We start from the raw sequence: 17652 nt of genomic DNA, 5'->3' as shown, positions 1-17652 counted from the left end.
TTTTCACAAAAAATTTTAAATTCCAAACGTTCATTGTTAATTTTTTTTTGAAAATGAATCAAGAACAAGGGGAATACTATTCTTATTATTCTACATCGAATGAAGGATACTCATCTGCATATGATGAAGAAGAGATTAATGATGGAATTGAATTACCAACAGTTATCTTTGATTCAGAAGATGAAAATCAAAATACACGTTCAGAAAATCCAACAGCAACATCATCACACAATACACGTGATTCAACAGAAGCTTTTACAATTCCAGTATTCAGATTTTCCAATAAATCTTCAAGAAGATCACGAAGATCTCGTTCAAACACAAATCCTGGATCAAACCAAAGCGGAAAACACATAAAAGCACCACAATTAGTTACAACGGTCCAACCAGAATTATCAGATTCTGAAAGTTCAAATCAATTATCACCAGCTCCAAAATTTATTGAGCTTGACACACTGTCAGAGATAGATTACAGAGATGTTATGTCTCCACGCAATCGTAGGACTAAAATCAAGTCAATTTTCAATAATGAAGATCCAATCATTGATGAAATTGAAGATGAAGAAGTTGCAAAGCAGAGCGTTAAGTCAAATCTCAGAAAAGCATCAAGAGAATACATAAAAGCAGTTGAAGAACAAAGAAAAAGAGATGAAAGAGAAAGAAATCTTGCAAAGAAACTTCCAGTACCACAGAATCAGAGGAGAACTAGAACAAGACAAGAACCACAATCAATTGATGAATACAATACTTCTGCTTCTTATTATACAACAAATAATCCTTATTCTCAATACTCTGATTACGAAGAATCAGAATCATATGACGATGACGATCAATACTCTGATTACGGAAGACCTTCTCCTCTTGGATCTCCTCATTCTTCAACTGTACAATCTGCAACGAATATCCAGCCGTCAACACCGCCACCACCATTATATCAGGCCAGTAAAGATAATTTGCAGCCAATTAATGAAAATTCCGAAAAACAAAATCAACAATCTCAAAATACTCAAAACCAGCCTCAAATTAACACTCAACAAAATCAGACTGGTACAAACAATAACAATCAGCTTCAATCTTCTAATCCGAACGAGATTGATCCGACAAGAAAAGCATTATTAGGAGTTACTAATAATGAAGCAGTTGCAAAGTTAATGGAAGACGATAATGATATCGATGATTCATTCTTCCATGATCTTTCTTCACAAGAAGTTGATATTAAATCAATTTCTCAAGCTCCAGCGGAATTACAGCCAGATAAAGGTTCAAAACATGCATATGCTGATGAAGCAGAGATATTAACTGACCTACCAACGCTTTCTCAAGGAGTTACAACTTCATTATCATATGAATCACAATTACCACAGCCAATACCAACAAAAACAACCAATCCAGTGCAAGCAGATGATATTGAAGACATTTATGCTGATTCAGACCAACAAATTGATACAGAACCAGAAAATAATTACGGAAAAGTTTCTGGAAGTGCTGTTTTAGATATTGCTAATGAAGCTAAAGGCGGAAAACTTGTACAAGCACTTAAACCTCTTAATGAAATCGAGAGGGAAGTTATAGAAACAGAAAAACAAAAAGTTCAGCAAAATAGGGAAAGAATTTTGGCAAATATCAAGAATAGCACTCAGCCTGAGCTTGTTTCTCTTGATACACAAGGAAATTCACGTACTTATACATCCCGAACTTACGGATCAAGAAGAAGACAACAAAAACCAGTCCAAAACGTCGAATTAGAGTCCACTATGTCCGTTGACTCAACAACATATGAATATTCTCGTGCTGTCACTACAAATACTCAGCAATCCGAAAGGAAATCCTCTCTAATTCAAGATAATCCACCATTTGTAAACCAAAATATAAACCAAAAAGTGACACCGGCTTCAAACCAATCACCATCTCCTGTTCAACAAAATGTAAATGCTAACATGCAAAATATTCCAATACAACAAAATCAGCCTCAAAATCAAAAACCTGTTCAAAATCAAGTTTCAGAAACAAGAGTGAGAAGGCGTCCAACAAGAGGAACAGCTACTTCCACAATGACAGCAACATACGAGACACAAACTACTGAATATACAACGCAAACAACAGCAACAACAGAATCTAATGTCAGAAGAAGAGTTCGTCCAACAAGATCCGTACGAGGAAGCAATGCAAACAACACAGAGCAGAATAATAATGCTAATAAACCTCAGCAGCAACAAGTTTCTCAAATTAATAATAAAAATGACGACGAAAGGATCAAAAAACTTGCAGAAGAGGCCGATGCACAACGTAAAATCCTTCAGCTCGAGAATAGAGTCAGACCAGGAGGAAATGAAAGAATGATTTTGGCTCTTCCTTCAACAACAACGACAACCCACGAACATCAGACAGAAGAAACATCAGATGCTAATAATATGATGATGGTTGCGCAGATTGATGCAACAAAAACAACAGTTTCTGAAGCACCTGTTCAAATTGTCGAAAAGATTCCAATTGGACCATCAGCAGCAAGACCAAGAGCTGCTCCACAACAACCTAAACAAGAAAATGTGGAGATCCTTGATCCAGATACTGCAATTCCAGCAACTTTATCGACAATCACAGTAACAAGAGATCCTTCTTCATCCAAAGCCGATGCATTTGCAGATGGACCATATAGGCCAACAATTCCAACAGTTAAAAAGAACGAAATCATGAAAGATTCAGAACAACTGGAGAGAGCTTCTGGTGATCCATTGTCTCCTATTAAAGGATGGCCTGCATTCCAAGTTCCTCTTATTTCTATTATTGATTTGACTGCAGAACGCAAAAATGCATCGATTGAATATGATTTCATGAAATTACTCGATGAAATTAGGCAACAATAAGACTTTTATTATTTATATGTTTTAATAAATTATTTGTTTGAATTTTCTATATAATACCTCTTCATTCTTTGACTAGCTTGGAAATCTACTTTAGAAGCTATTCGACTCTTACGGGCATGAATATGAATAAACTATTTGTACATAGATTCTTAGATTCATATTAGGAGCTTAAGTTATCTATCTTTTGTGCTAAATCAAGGCACAAAATATCATTTTTCATTGTTAACTATATGAAGCCTTGATAGGGGGAGTGTTTTGCGATCAATCATCAATGAATTAGATACCAAATTGAAAGAAATTGGAATCTATCAGAATTTTGTTCAAAATTCGAAGTTTGTTATTAAAAGTAATCATTTTGATTTGATTGTTTACGATATACAATGATTTAATAAAAATCATTAATGAATTAGTTCATATTTTATATCAAGTAGTAAATAATTAATGCACATACATAATCAAACATTTATAAATTCAACAAAATACAATAATAATTAATAATTTAATTTATTTTTCTATTGGAACACCAATAACATTCATTAGGGCATCAACAGTATTTGACTTAGGCCTGAGCCCTGTTTTATGCTGTATCAAATCACAGAATCTTTCAGTCACAGAGACTTTATCTTCGCTTTGCAAACGAATTGCTTTGTTAAAGTAGTCTATCAATTGGATAGGAGTCTTAAAAATAGAGTATATTGCAGCAGATAGTTGAGGGCCACAGCCAGGAAACAATTTCAGTGTCTTCTGCCATACTTCGCCAACTGTTGGAGCAAATTTATTTGTTTCACATAGAGCAGTGACGTCTTTGAGGCTGCCCATAATTGTACCACGCTTATCCATTATATAACATAGCTTATCCAAGTAATTCGCGACTTGTGCAGGCGTATCGATGTAAATTAACGAAATTCCGAAATCAGACATCGCTTGAAGCTTTTTACTGACACATGTTACGTTTTCCTTGCTTGTAACAATTACTATTTTGTGCTTAAAAGGAGTTCCAGAAGTATGTTTGAGGATTTGATTATTTGTTGATTGTAATTTTCCTCCCGAAAACTGGACAATTGTATCGTAAACCTCATTATTTCTTAAAAACCATATTGATACAACAGGAATTGATGACTTCTTCCATTGTCTGTTCGTTCTATTAATGGCATCAATTACATCAAGGGTTGTACGACATTCTATATCGCTTGTACTAACAAGCATGCTACAATTTCTTGGAGAAGCTGCTGAATCTCGGATTTCTTCTTGATTCTGAGGTTTTTGAGAGTTTGTAAAAATTTCTTCTGCGAGATTTTTGCCTTCGTCAGTAAGTTTAAACTGATCTTTGTTAGTAGTTCGAAATCGTTGAACATATCCATTCTTTTCTAGTGTCTTCATTGAACTGAATGGTGTAAGACACTAGCTTTATTCGGTCTGAATGTTCCTTGTGGAGGAGGAACAAATCATATTTCTCGTAATATATCTGATTTCGTTAATGATTTATCGCCTGCTTGATATAAAATCAAAAATATTTTTCTAGCAGAAGATCCTTCTGCAGGAATGTATCTTTTTTGCTTTTTATGAGTTCCAAAATAGAACTCATGTAGTTTTTCTTCTATATATTGATTTACTCCGATTAAATCTTTTGCATCATCAAAATTTAGAGGAATAGGACACAAACCTAAACTATCAAGCACTTCTAGTATATGATCTTTGTTATCTCCAACCTCATTTTTTGATAACTTTGTGAGGTACTCGCGCAATTCGCGATTTTCCTCCAAAATTTATTCATCATTTCATTTTTGTTTATTTTTTAGATAGACATGTTTATACATACGTTGAATCTTCCTTAAAAATTTTGACAATCTATTGAATTAATGAATTTATTTTTTTATCCATTCTGAAATGAAGTCGATTGCATTCATTGGAACAGGAAATATGGGTGGAGCAATGGCAAAGGCATGTTCTAAAGTATTAGATCCATCTGAAATTATTATTACAAACAGAACAAGGGCTAAAGCGGAAGAAATTGCTGAAGAAATACACTGCACTGTTGTTAATACAAACGTTGAAGCAGTTAAATCAGCTACATACATCGTCCTTGGTGTTAAACCACAAATGATGGAAGCTGTACTTAAAGAAATTGCTAATACAGTCAAATCAGAACGTAAGAAACGCGAATTAGTTATTTTAACTATTGCAGCTGGCAAGACAATCAGCTTTTACCAATCAATTCTTGGAGATATTCCAATTATCAGATTAATGCCAAATACACCTTGCTTAGTTTCAGAAGGAATGACACTTCTTGTCAGAAGTCCAAAGGCTACAGATGAACACGTCGAAAAAGTTAAAAACTTCTTCTCTAAATCAGGTTTAATCCAAGAAATCCCAGAAAGCCAAATGGATGCTGCTGGATCAGTTGCTGGATGTGGCACAGGATTTTTTTGCATGTTTATCGAAGCTTTGGCCGATGGAGCTGTCATGGAAGGCATTCCAAGACCAGATGCATACAAATACGCTGCACAAGCACTTAAAGGAACAGCAGAACTTGTTCTCCAGTCTGGAAAGCACCCAGGCGCCCTCAAAGACGAGATCTGCTCCCCAGGAGGATCAACAATTGCAGGTGTCAAAGCTCTCGAAGACGGAAAATTCAGAGCAACAGTTATGGAAGCTGTTCTTCAATCAACAAAGCGTAACCAAGAACTTGGAAAGTAAAAAAAAAATATTGATATTGTTAATAAACAAGAAATGAATAAATACTAAATAAACAAGAAAAATTATGGGTAGAAAGTACGTTAATAAGCGAAAAATTAATAAATTTCTTGTGAATTAATATTAGAAAGTATAATATTAATCCTAGATGATATAATTTGGTGAGTATGCTTGATTAATGAGATCAATAAATAGGCTAGGACGTGGAAATGGCCCACTGTGCGTAATCTGGTTATTCAAAATGATCATTGAGCTATGAAAATGGAATATGCACTCTTTTTGATCTCAAAACATTATTCCGGGACAATTGTATATGCAAATACACCGGAAAGGCACACTGTTCCGCAATCTTATTCTGATTGCGAAACTTTGACCGACAAGAGGGGAACATACACTCTTGTTGCTCTTTTAGTTCCATTTTGCAGACATTGCCTTTGCAAATTCCATGGAATGGCACGCTATTTAGTTTGTCACTTTTTTAAAATGAACGAATCCATCTATACCATAAAAACTCAAATTTCTTCATCCCAAAAAGATGAAAAGTTAGCTCAATTTCGCAACATTTTCGGCGACTACACAGAGTATCAAATGAAAGTCTCAATGTACAAACATTCAAGAATGATTATCCAAGTTAACGAAGAATTAGATGGACAGCAAGGAGTATCCAATGTTATCACTCTTGGAAGCTATTTCAAGACAAAAGATCCAGAAAAATCCGTTTACCTTCAACATATGGTTAATAGTAAAATTACAGGTAACATTCACGAATTTTTGCAGTCAATCGGCGAAAATTTGGAACGCCGGTGGATTGAAAAAGGATATGCATTTAAACAAGATAAAATGAATATTCGAATTTTCTCAATATTCGATGAAAATAGCCGTGAAAAATATTCCGATACAATTGGTATTGTTTTTGAGTCTTCGAGCAACTATTCAGACAATCAAGAGACTATTTGTGCTGCTCTTGATCGCGCATATACTTCTGTCTTAGAAGGAGTTCCGAGATACAACCCAGAAGCTAGATAAGCTCTTTCAGTTTCTGATAATATTGTTAGATTTAATTACATTGATTTCTATTGATACTAAAATAAAAATAACAACACGACTAGTGCAATGAGTTTTTAACGCAATCCTTGATTATTTGAACATAGATAATTTGTATTCTAACAAAATGAATAATTGACAAATGTAATAATCATTGAACCAGTTTCTATTTCCTGGCAAATAATTTGCACGATTTCGTCTTTTGATTTGTTTGGGAGGAAATTGCGAAGAGCAAATACAGTCTAATCATATGTTTTAATAAGTTCATCTGCAAGTTTTAGGTCATCATTAAAATCATCAGCAGTTTCCGCAATTTCTTTTGACATCAATATATATCCCTAAATTTTTAGCTATCGAAAGATTCTGTCATTTTTAGAATTTAGTTCGAATTAAACTTTCTTTGGTATCATATTAAGGTCGATGAAAAAATGAGCGTTTTTAAGGATGGGCACTCATAGGCTCCTGACAGCATAAAAATGTTATTATCTCACAATATAAAAGGAATCATAGGAATCTACAACTATATCTATATTGTTGGAAGACTTCTTAATGTATCATGCATATAAGTTATATCAATAACTCCATTATGTTATATGATTGTAATCATATTTTCGTTTCATGTTCAAAAACATTAAAATCATACTAACTATATGAGTATTATATTTAGGAAGCTGATATATAGATATGATAAAATGCTAGGTTTTGTGATTAAGAATATATACTTATCTTTTAGAAAATAATACTTTTATAAAAAATTATATCTTATATAATCTAAAAATTTTGGACAATTAAAAAACATTAATTAAAAATAGAATGTGAAAGTGTTTATTCAAAGAAGGTGCAAGATTATGATGTTTTGAGGGTGAAATAAATTTAATAATTATTTATGTGATTTAAGAGTAATACGATCATCGGTAGCTTGAAGACCTCTCTTTATAGCTCTTAATGCCGCAAACTTTTTTTGAACTTGCTTTGAATTTTTGAATGCTTTGATTAAATCTTTTGTTGTATCATACATTCTGAAATATCTGTTCATCATTTCTGGCATTGTTGGTAAATTTAACCTGTATCTTATTGCTACAATCGTTTCAAACATACTTTCATTGAAATGCAATATTGTGACTGCCATCCTAATTGGCCAAGAAGCATGCCAATTAATATTTTTATTAGCAAGCATTGCTTTGATATGGTTTATCGATTCAACTACTTGAGTTGAATGAATCTTTTTTACCATATCAAAGATTTTTACGGTATCTTCGAGGAATTTTTTAAGTGTTTTTATAGCAGTTTTATTTTTTGCATATTTCCATGGTTTAATCATCTTGCATTTTTCAGGATCTGGACAAAATTTATGATTTCCGGCATAATGTTTAGCGGAATTCAACCATAAAAACTTCTTTGTTTTAATTGACATATGTGTGTCATTGAGAAGTTGCCTAAGCCAACGCAATAAATTCTTTGAAATGCTAGATAAGATTCTGAATTCTGGCAGTTTGAGCTTTTTCTGTATATTGTTAAGAAAATGTCCAGGATCTCTGTATTCTCTGATACCTTTGAACGTATTTTTGATTGTAGAAACAATTTTGACATCGCCATCATGCACAAAAAAATTTACACGTTTTTCATTATTCCAACGCTTCAGCATTCTTTTTAAGCCTTCAAATTCCATTTCATTTGATTTTCCGTTGAAATTACCTTTGAAATTTTTAAAAGATTTAGATATCACTTCCCAATCTACAATTTTTTTGAGTTTCTCTTCTACAAATTGTACATAGCAAAACATTGCATTTCTTCTCTGACTCCAAGAACCGGCAAACAAAAGTCCCGAACATTTTCTCATTCGAGATTTCCAATAATTAACAGATTCTCTGGCAACTTCTATGATAACACGACCAACCTTTTCTTGGACTCGATGAAATGTAGCTTCTGACGGAACTTTGATGTTATTCAGCATGAATTGAAATTCTGATTGGCAAAATGTAGCGCCGCTCAATAATACAGATAGCACAAATTCAACAGTGTTGACGACATATGGCTCTACCCTATTTTTCGCGCTTTGAACTAAGTTCTTTATACGCTTTGCAACTGCTTTTGTTCGCCGCGGCATGAAAAATGAAGAATGACTTGACGATTTCTTGAACAAATGGTCGCACATTCAAATATTGTGATGTACGATCAGGATAAAAGAATGTTGTTGCCGTGAATTTAGAAAATAGCAAAATTTCAATTTACGCAATCGAGATATAACTTGATCGTTTGAGCGATAACCAGGGCACCCATAGTATTAATGAAAGTACTCATACTTACAATTATTTTCTCCCATAGGAATATTGTTCAATATACTTGACCTATAGAGGAAATCTCGAAATAAAATCGAATTTTTTCAAAAATTACAAAAATCAATTTTTTACAAAGATGTTCGAAAAATAACATTATATACGCATCAAATCAAAGCATTATATGGAGCATTATAATTCTATATATGATTGTCCATCTTGCTGTTGTGCTATTTTTTTTTAACAATAATTTCATTGTTGAAATTAAATTTGCAATTTCAGTAAAAATTGCGACCCATCATTTTGAATATAATTGAATTAATACATTTATTGTAAGAATATTATATACCAAATATTAGACTTCCACATGAATCCTGGTATGATATTATAAGTATTGCAAAATTAGAAAAAAATATGCTCATGATATACTAAAATTCATGTTTCAAGGTTAACTTATAAATAAAATAAGTTCGAGAAATGCATCACTAAATATTTGAGCTTGTGCACTATAATGCTATATAACAGTCTTCACTGTTTTTAATATATATTGACTTTGCTAGACTTGATTTTTTTCATCACCCTAATGAGTGCCCATCCTTAAAAAACCGCCGTTTGAGAGGAAAATTGAGAGCCCCGATGTATACTTTTTGACATTGTCAAAAACTTTGAAAGGACCAAAAAAATTTTAGTGTCAGAAAGTTTACAAATGTATACTTTCTGACAAACAGACTCTCAGAAAGTACTCAAACTGCGGTTTTTAATTTCCGCACTTTTTTGGCGACCTTAAACTATTGCAAATCACGAACACAAGCCGAAAGATTCCTTAGGGATGTCAATAGAGAATCTCCGACTTCAAATATTGGAGATACTGATTAATAACGTTACCTTTATTGATTGATACGAGGAAGAAGAGTTCGTCCAATAGGATTCGTACGAGGGAGCAATCAAAGCACAGAATATTTAATTTTGTGGCTTGATAGGTGGAGTAATTTGTGATCAATCCGCATTGAACGTCGAATTTACCCTGAAATATTTCATCGTTGAAATTGAGCTTCTACCTCTGAAGCTTCAGGATGACCTCATGATAGATAAGACGTGGATGATAGTTTCATGAATGAATGTGGTGGTCCAAAAATTCAACCCTTTCATACTATCATTTGAGAATGAGACGTTGCTCTAAAAGTGCATAATTTCGCAAAACAGCAACAACAATGAGAATCAAGGAAGTACCAACATCAAAAGTTTTTTATTATTACCCAGATTTTCCTTACTTTTACCACCCCTCTAAAGCTGGGGACACCGCCTATCGTTGGGAGTAGCTATTAAATAGAACCACCAAGGGTATTTTTCGAACTGCCGGTGTAGTGTAGTGCAAACATCCGACATAATGATTCATTATGCCAAGGTTTGATTTCCATTTAGCCAATTTTTTTCTTTTTTGGATCATGAATTTTTTTTGGGTCACTATAAGATTTGTTTCATGTTCTAAATCTGCTGCATATGTAATCTATTTTTATTTACCTATTTTTTAAAAATCTATTGGATTGCCAAATTTGAATATATTTAAAATCATAAAAATCTAAAAAAAACTATAAATATATGTTTTATGCATAGTGCCGATACTCAAATATCAGATTACTTAGATCCATGAATAATATCCGAATTTTTTTTCTTAAAATTAAACTTCAAAACTTCTTGCAATCTTATTCTTAATCAATTGTAAATTTTTAAAACCATTTTTTAAAATAATTTTGCGTAAATTTTATTCTCATGTTGTTTTAATCGAAAATTGATACATTTTCAAAAAAATAATATTGACTTATGAAATTCATTTTTAAGGTGAAATAGTATTGTTTTTATTAAAGTATATGAATAATATATAAAAAATTAATGAATAATATAAGCAGATTTTTAGTTTACAAAACAAATATGAGCAATGCAATTTCAAACTTTTGCTGGCAATTTCGATATTGCTCAAGTTTGTAGTATTTGTGATACCTATAACATCGGCTTAATCAAAATTCGATTTTTCTTATGAGTTATTGAGAAAATTTGATTGCAATGAGAAGGATTTCGACGTTTTTGATAAACTAAGAGCTGAGCTTTAGGGGTTCAGTTCATTTATGGCTGTAGTTTGATGCGTAGATCTCTTTTTTATTGTAAATTCTTTCAGCATGGAGATCGAGAATGAATCTTTTGAGAACTTTATGAGTTTTTACACCCGTAAAGAGGTCCTTCGAGGAAAGATAGTCCAGATTACATGAAGATGTGGGTTAACCAAAAAAATCCGATGGTTTCCCCATATTCATGTAGATCTTCGAAAAAATGAGCACCAAAAAAGCCAAAAAAATAGGCTTTTTATTGGATTTGTACACTAGATCAATAACCTATTTAGGATCTGACACTCTTTTTAGCCAGAGATATGAGGTCCTTTCTAGGAAAACGATCTATTCATCCATAAAAAAAAATGAATTATCGTTTTCCCCAGAAATTACATGGGGAGTGGTAAAAGTAAGGAAAATCTGGGTAATTTATTTTATGTTATGTTATTTTATTTTTAAATTTTTAAAATACCTAATGAATCCTAGGGAAAGAGAACCACATGATAAAAATTTTATATTTAAGAAATGTTGGTAAATTTTTTCATAATTTTTTTTAATGGTTCATATAACGAAATTTCGCAACGAATTAAAGCGTATTGGCATTCTGACAGAGTGTGGACGATTTAATATCAATATTAATGGTCGAATAATCAAAACAAAGAAGTCTTCTGCAGTTTGTTTTTCAGATTTAATCCAAGAAAAATGCGTTCTTAATAAATCGATGTCATCATATCAAACAAATCTAGATCTTAAATGTGAAGATTCAATTGACATACTTTCAGAGTTTCTTGAAACAGGAAAATTTGACTTTGAAGAAGATGAATCACATTATCATGATATATTTGAAATTGGAAAACATTTTGGAAATCAATTATTCATACAATTATATGCAAAGCATGTTAAATTAGACAAATCTATTACAAAAGAAAACGTTTTTCAAAAGTATGAAATTTCAGTTTTTGAAAATGATATTATAATAGAAAACGAATGCATTAGATTCATTTCATCACATTTGTATTGTTTAGATGACAAAGATATCATTGAACACTTCGCAAAAAATGGCTATGAATTTTGTGAAAAAATCATTACCTCAGACGAATTAAAGATCGACAACGAAGATCATTTATCTCTTTTACTTTTATCAATTTGCAAACAGAATGATACATTGTTTGACTTATTTAGATACATCAAACTTACATTTTGTTCACGAGAAACATATGATATAATTTATAATTTTTGTATTGAACATTCATTCGAAAGAGTTCTTCTTTCTATATATAACGAAACATTAAAGAATTATCATTCAAATCTTCGAGAAAATATTGAAATCTCAAATGAACCTATTTCAACATTCGAAAGACCTATTATTAAAAATCAATTTACAATATCAAATAACTCTTTTGATGTTAATGGAACTAAGTTAGTAGGTTATAACGAAATTAAAATGGAATTTACAGCTTCATCTGTTGCAAATGGAAGTTTATCAGATATAAATTCTTATAGAAATGATGTTGATTTCTGTACTGATAATTTTCCAAATTCATGGATAAAAGCTGATCTAAAAGGATATAAATTAAAGCCAAAATCTTATGTTTTACAATCTACAATTATGTATGATAGTTGTTTATTGAGGAGATGGAAGTTAGAAGGAATCAAAGAAGATGGAACAACTGTTGTATTAGATAATGATAAATATTATAGATTTAAACAAAAAGAAATCAAAGAATTTCCACTTCAAACAAACGAATATTTTGTATCTTTCAAATTAACTCAAATAGGAAAGAATTCAAGCAATGATGATTATTTGCAAATTCTTATCTTTGATTTCAAAGGTGAGTTAATAAAAATATAAAAATAGACTTTATCACAGGATGAATAATGAATGTTCTTTCACTATTCATTCATACGAGTATATTTTTCTCATGACTAAATATACATAATTTAAAAATTGATATTCTCTCTTTTTATAAATCAATATCCATTGTAATAAACTCATTTACAATCATATAATTAATATATTTTTTAGTATTATATAAAATAAAGGATCCAAATATAAAATTATGTATCATTTATGATAAATACCGTCTTGGCTGCGAAAATTGAAGTTGCAAGACTACTCAATGAATTCTGAAGATCTATATTTGGCTTTTAGGCAGGAGCCTTTGCAATTTCAGTTTCAGCAGCTTCATAAACAAACGCTTTTGGAGCTGATGAAGCTTCACTCGAAGCATTAAGGTTAACAGAAGAAAGTTTGGGAGTCTTCTTAGCTTTTCTCAAATTCTTTGATAGATGTTTGAATCTCTGCAGATAATTTAGCTGTATGTGATGGATGTCAACGCTTAATAAAAAGATATAACTTATATACTGATATTGAAATTATCATTACACAATTGAGAAAAAAAAATACTCTCGATTTGAATTGTCACTTTTGTTACACAAAAAAAATTAATTTTCTAATGACTGAGAAACAATTTATTATTAACGACAAATACACTAAAGTTCTAAAAGATTTTCAGTCGCTAGATATATCAAAGGAGCCTATTGATCAATGTTTTGATGTTTTGCATGCTACAGCTGCTTTATCAGATTTTATTGACTCAACAAAAGTTCCAAACAAAAATTCTCAGAATCCTCCTGTTGGATATACCATATTTGATCTGTTTGAGTCATTTACTAACTTCTTTACTTTAGATATTTTCCTTCCTGACCAACAACAAGCGCTATTCATAGCTTTTCTGCCCCTATATCAGTCAGTTCTTTGCAGATATATCGATTCGAGTATTTATAATGCGAGTGAATACGATGCTTCTTGGAAATATTTCCAAAAAGAGTTTATTCAGTGCGCGCAATCGATAATGCCTTTCCAATTCAGGCCTACTATTTCAGAGCTTCTCACCCAATGCGAAGGGGTAAAGCCAATTTCAATGAAAATCGTCGAATACGTTCAAAATATGCATATCAAGTTAAGTGACTTTGTTCAACACGTTGATTACGATGCAAAATCCGAGCATTACTTGAAGGCGTACAAAGAAGTCGTCAAAACAAGACAAAATATTTTCTCCGTAATTAAATCAGACAAAGGAAAGGATTGGCAGCTTTGTATCCCTCCTCCCTTTGTTGCAGCATTTAAGATTGTCGAGGATGTCATACTGAATTCATATAAATTCACGAAATTGAAGGAAATTGTTCAAGCATTAAATTCTGTACCAAAATACATGCATTTCCCACAAGAGAAGCAATCTACAATACGTGATGTTTTAATTACATCATCTAAGATGCTTCTTATCATCCTCAGAAATCTTATTACGTTCCAAATTTCGGAATCTGAGTTTACAACCTTAGAAACGATCTTTAATTCCGTCAATCAGATTGAAATATCCCTGAAAATGCATAACGATATCGGAATTGGCGAAAAATGGGAAAAATTATTACATTCTCTCGATTTTTCGTTCTTTAACAACAACGTGACAAAAGAACAAGAAGCTCTTGCCAATATTAAGTCATTGGCATCATTATTCTGCATAAATTACCCAAGAATGGCTACAGATGTGGCCGAGATCGAATCTCTTTACAACAACATCTGTAGTTCGGCCAGGAACATCTATTCCTTAATGATATTGTATTTGTTACTCTCCAGCGCTGCTGTTTCCTCTACAAACAACGATTTTTCGGTCGCAATTTTACAATTTCGTAAATTAATCATTTTCAGGATTTACTACACGAACATCATCTCTATTACAGAAGGCTGCATCCCGTTGGCCATGAAATTCGCGTCTTTCGGCGGAAAAACAGAAATATCAAAATATGTTTCAGTTTTAACGTCAGCTTTCGAAGAAATACAGCAAGCAGGACTAATAGTTGATGGTGACTACCAATACGCGTACACCAGATACAAAGCTTACCTCAAATTTATAAATTATTTGGCCAAATCGAACGAACACGAGGAAGATATCAAAAACCTGCTGAGATTCCATCCGTCAGTTGAATACATAAGCAAATTCTACAAATTCGGCGACGAAATGACGAATCTTCTTAATGATATCAAATTAAGACAAGATAACGCTTCAATATTCACTCAGTTCAACAGATTGAAGTCGTTTAAGATCGGATCTCTTCAATGGATTGAATCCGCTTCACTTTTCTTCCAATTTTCGCTCGGAAGAATTTTGGATGCAAAAGAAATCGTAAAAAGCTATTCTTCGCTTTTCGAATATCTCAAAATCGTACATGAAATAACTACAATGTATTGGAGTGAAGATTTGTCGAAGAAAATGATGAGAATGTCATCAGATGGAGTTCCGAAGCAGAATATTATTGTAGATACTGCTATTAGTATTATTTCGGACTACGAGAAACTGGATAACAGTAAATTGGCCGTTTCTGCTTCTAAAATGAACTTATATCTGATGTATTCGGATTTATTCAACGAACAAGATGCAGCAAAGCTTATGTCTGATATCCAAGACTCAGTGGTTATCCAATCTGACTCTGAAATCATCATCAAAGCATTCCAAATGCTCGATAAGTTTGATTATCTCAGATTTGCTCATCCTGTTGAAGTAGATCCTCTTTATAACGATCTCATTGCACTTTATAATGCTATTCTCTTTGAAAAATTCCCAGAAACAGACGTAATCGAGTCTAGAACTACAAAATTAATTAACGCAATAAGGAATTTCGACCAAAAAGTGACAGAGGGAATTTCCTCGGAAAAAAGTGAACTTTTAGAGTATATTCAACAGTACATTTTATTGGCAAGACTGATGATTACTGTTAAGGAATGTGACCAAGCATCAATATTGAGGATGTGCTTCAATTTCTCCATTTTATCCACTTTAATTAAAGAATCTGAAAATTTAATTCAGTCAGGAATGATCATTGACGATAAGATTAGCCAGATCAAGGAGCTCCAAGATGAATCATCTAAGGCTTTAACGTTAAATGCCTTCCAATTCTTCTCTGAATACGAAAATTCCGGAAGATCTTCTGAATTAATAATGAAGTGGAAGTCTTTAGGACCATTTGTTAACTATACGAGACTCTATGGCTGTTTCCAGCAGAATAGAACCATTTTGAACACTGTTTCTGGTAATACAATGAAACAATTTTTCGAAATTGTGGAAGAACTCTTCAAAGAGTTTGTAATTGTACCAGCAATGCTTACATTATTCAATATTAAGAATACCTTCCACCAACTACTTCTGAATTGTCAAACAATTTCTCTTGAAAATCTCGAAATTGTTATTTTCAAGAGAAAATTGCTGAAATTCTTTGAAAAAGTGAAAAGTGTCCTGTTTATGATGGATATTTGTGAATTGCCTGTGATTCCTTCAAGCGATAAAAGTTTCATCAAATTAATAACAGATTTACAATGCGCCGGCATCAGAGGAGAGGCCTACGACCAGGGCATGAGTAATTTGACACAATCCCATACGATTTACCTCTTAAGTTTGGCAGAAAACTTAAATCCTCTGGATATCTCAAAAGCTCATTACGAAAAAAGCCTTGTAGTAAGCGAAAACGCCAAGTTAGACATCGAACTAACTAAAGAGAAGATCGCGAAGTACCCAGAATTGAGTAAAATGAAGATAAAAGAAGGTCAAGACGAATTAGATCGATTTAACAAGCATATGAAGGAAATCAAAGAGAAGGAAAGCCACGCCAGGCAATTAGTAGAAGAACTGAAGATGAGAACAGACGAATTAAAGCAGGAAAAGGAGAAATATAAACTAAATGAAGGCGAAAATAATGATCTAAGCGTACCGCATTTCGATAATGAGATGTCTTCCGTCATCTCTTTATTGCTAAGAGATGAAGAATTCGCTCAGCCGAGAACTCAAGCTGATTTCATCGCAGAACAGTTACAAGAAGCCTTAAGGACAAATCTAAGGCTCAAGAAGTCTATAGCTGTTCACTCGTTCCCACATGAAAAGGCTGTTTTCACACCAACAGAGTTCGCCGCTGTAATCGAAAAATTTTCAGGTCCAACCGCCAAAGTGTCACCTTTTACAACTCAACGAGCTAACGAAAGTGCCGCATTAAGACAGCAATTGAGGGACTTGCATACTGAGAGAGGCCAAGCGTTTAGAGCCATAATTAAGGAGACACAAAAAGCCGGTTTCGCTCCGAAAAGAAAATTCAATTCTGAAACTTATTACGACAAGATGAAAGGTCTGAATACACGTGGTATCTTTGATGGAAGCTCCAGAAAGAACCAGAAGGAACAATTCCTCGAATTTACTGAAATTTCGGATCAATTTTTACTCGAAGTTTCTGCTGAGATCGAAGACCTCGAACAAGAGATCAGAGACCTAGAAGCAGGAAAAGCTCCGGAAACTCTTGACATGGATGCAAAAACTCAAGTATTGAGAACTAAATTAAGTTCTCAATTGAGTTCTTCAATGCAAGAAACTAACGAATAAGAACTTTTGATCTCTTGTTTGATCTAATTTTTTATTATTTTATTATTTATTTTTTTTATCTTTTTGTTAATTGTAATAATCTTGATAAATTTATTTTTATAAAACATTTTCATATATGTTTTTCATATACACAACTTAAAACTTCATCAATAAAATTGTCAAATATAATTTTCAAACAACAATCATATGATTTCAAAAAGCATACCAACAGATTTGATCTTTTTAGTGAAAATTCTGATTTGGTTTTCTT

General features: G+C 32.5%; 8 protein-coding genes across 8 annotated transcripts, besides 1 other annotated feature; 5 read left to right on the top strand and 3 right to left on the bottom strand.

Moving 5' to 3' along the window:
- Positions 1-53: 53 nt before the first annotated feature.
- On the top strand, positions 54-2864 carry TVAGG3_0955260 (uncharacterized protein; the record flags this gene model as incomplete). The annotated part of the gene is made up of 1 exon (XM_001316024.1): positions 54-2864. The coding sequence occupies one exon, from the start codon at positions 54-56 to the stop codon at positions 2862-2864; it is 2811 nt and encodes a 936-aa protein (XP_001316059.1).
- A 456-nt stretch (positions 2865-3320) lies between these two features.
- TVAGG3_0955250 (uncharacterized protein) lies at positions 3321-4622 on the bottom strand (the record flags this gene model as incomplete). Its single annotated transcript, XM_001316025.2, has 1 exon — positions 3369-4244. The coding sequence occupies one exon, from the start codon at positions 4242-4244 to the stop codon at positions 3369-3371; it is 876 nt and encodes a 291-aa protein (XP_001316060.1).
- A 124-nt stretch (positions 4623-4746) lies between these two features.
- On the top strand, positions 4747-5624 carry TVAGG3_0955240 (pyrroline-5-carboxylate reductase protein; the record flags this gene model as incomplete). The annotated part of the gene is made up of 1 exon (XM_001316026.1): positions 4752-5561. One exon carries the CDS (start codon positions 4752-4754, stop codon positions 5559-5561), a length of 810 nt encoding a protein of 269 aa, XP_001316061.1.
- Positions 5625-5813: 189 nt separating this feature from the next.
- On the top strand, positions 5814-6584 carry TVAGG3_0955230 (uncharacterized protein; the record flags this gene model as incomplete). The annotated part of the gene is made up of 1 exon (XM_001316027.1): positions 5814-6584. The coding sequence occupies one exon, from the start codon at positions 5814-5816 to the stop codon at positions 6582-6584; it is 771 nt and encodes a 256-aa protein (XP_001316062.1).
- A 460-nt stretch (positions 6585-7044) lies between these two features.
- Positions 7045-9475: a mobile genetic element.
- Positions 7483-8271, bottom strand: TVAGG3_0955220 (uncharacterized protein; the record flags this gene model as incomplete). The annotated part of the gene is made up of 1 exon (XM_001316028.2): positions 7483-8271. The coding sequence occupies one exon, from the start codon at positions 8269-8271 to the stop codon at positions 7483-7485; it is 789 nt and encodes a 262-aa protein (XP_001316063.2).
- TVAGG3_0955210 (zebrafish ch211-108c17.2-related family) lies at positions 8318-8709 on the bottom strand (the record flags this gene model as incomplete). The annotated part of the gene is made up of 1 exon (XM_001316029.2): positions 8318-8709. A coding segment is annotated over one exon (392 nt), but the record flags the coding sequence as incomplete, so codon positions are not given.
- Positions 9476-11536: 2061 nt separating the features above from the next.
- TVAGG3_0955190 (protein ubiquitination) lies at positions 11537-13017 on the top strand (the record flags this gene model as incomplete). Its single annotated transcript, XM_001316030.1, has 1 exon — positions 11537-12832. The coding sequence occupies one exon, from the start codon at positions 11537-11539 to the stop codon at positions 12830-12832; it is 1296 nt and encodes a 431-aa protein (XP_001316065.1).
- A 345-nt stretch (positions 13018-13362) lies between these two features.
- TVAGG3_0955180 (uncharacterized protein) lies at positions 13363-17494 on the top strand (the record flags this gene model as incomplete). Its single annotated transcript, XM_001316031.1, has 1 exon — positions 13437-17402. One exon carries the CDS (start codon positions 13437-13439, stop codon positions 17400-17402), a length of 3966 nt encoding a protein of 1321 aa, XP_001316066.1.
- Positions 17495-17652: the final 158 nt, after the last annotated feature.

This window comes from Trichomonas vaginalis, chromosome I, assembly GCF_026262505.1.
Source record: "Trichomonas vaginalis G3 chromosome I, whole genome shotgun sequence".
In the NCBI taxonomy this organism is placed as follows: Eukaryota; Parabasalia; order Trichomonadida; family Trichomonadidae; genus Trichomonas; species Trichomonas vaginalis.
This window is presented reverse-complemented; position numbering and strand designations above follow the sequence as displayed.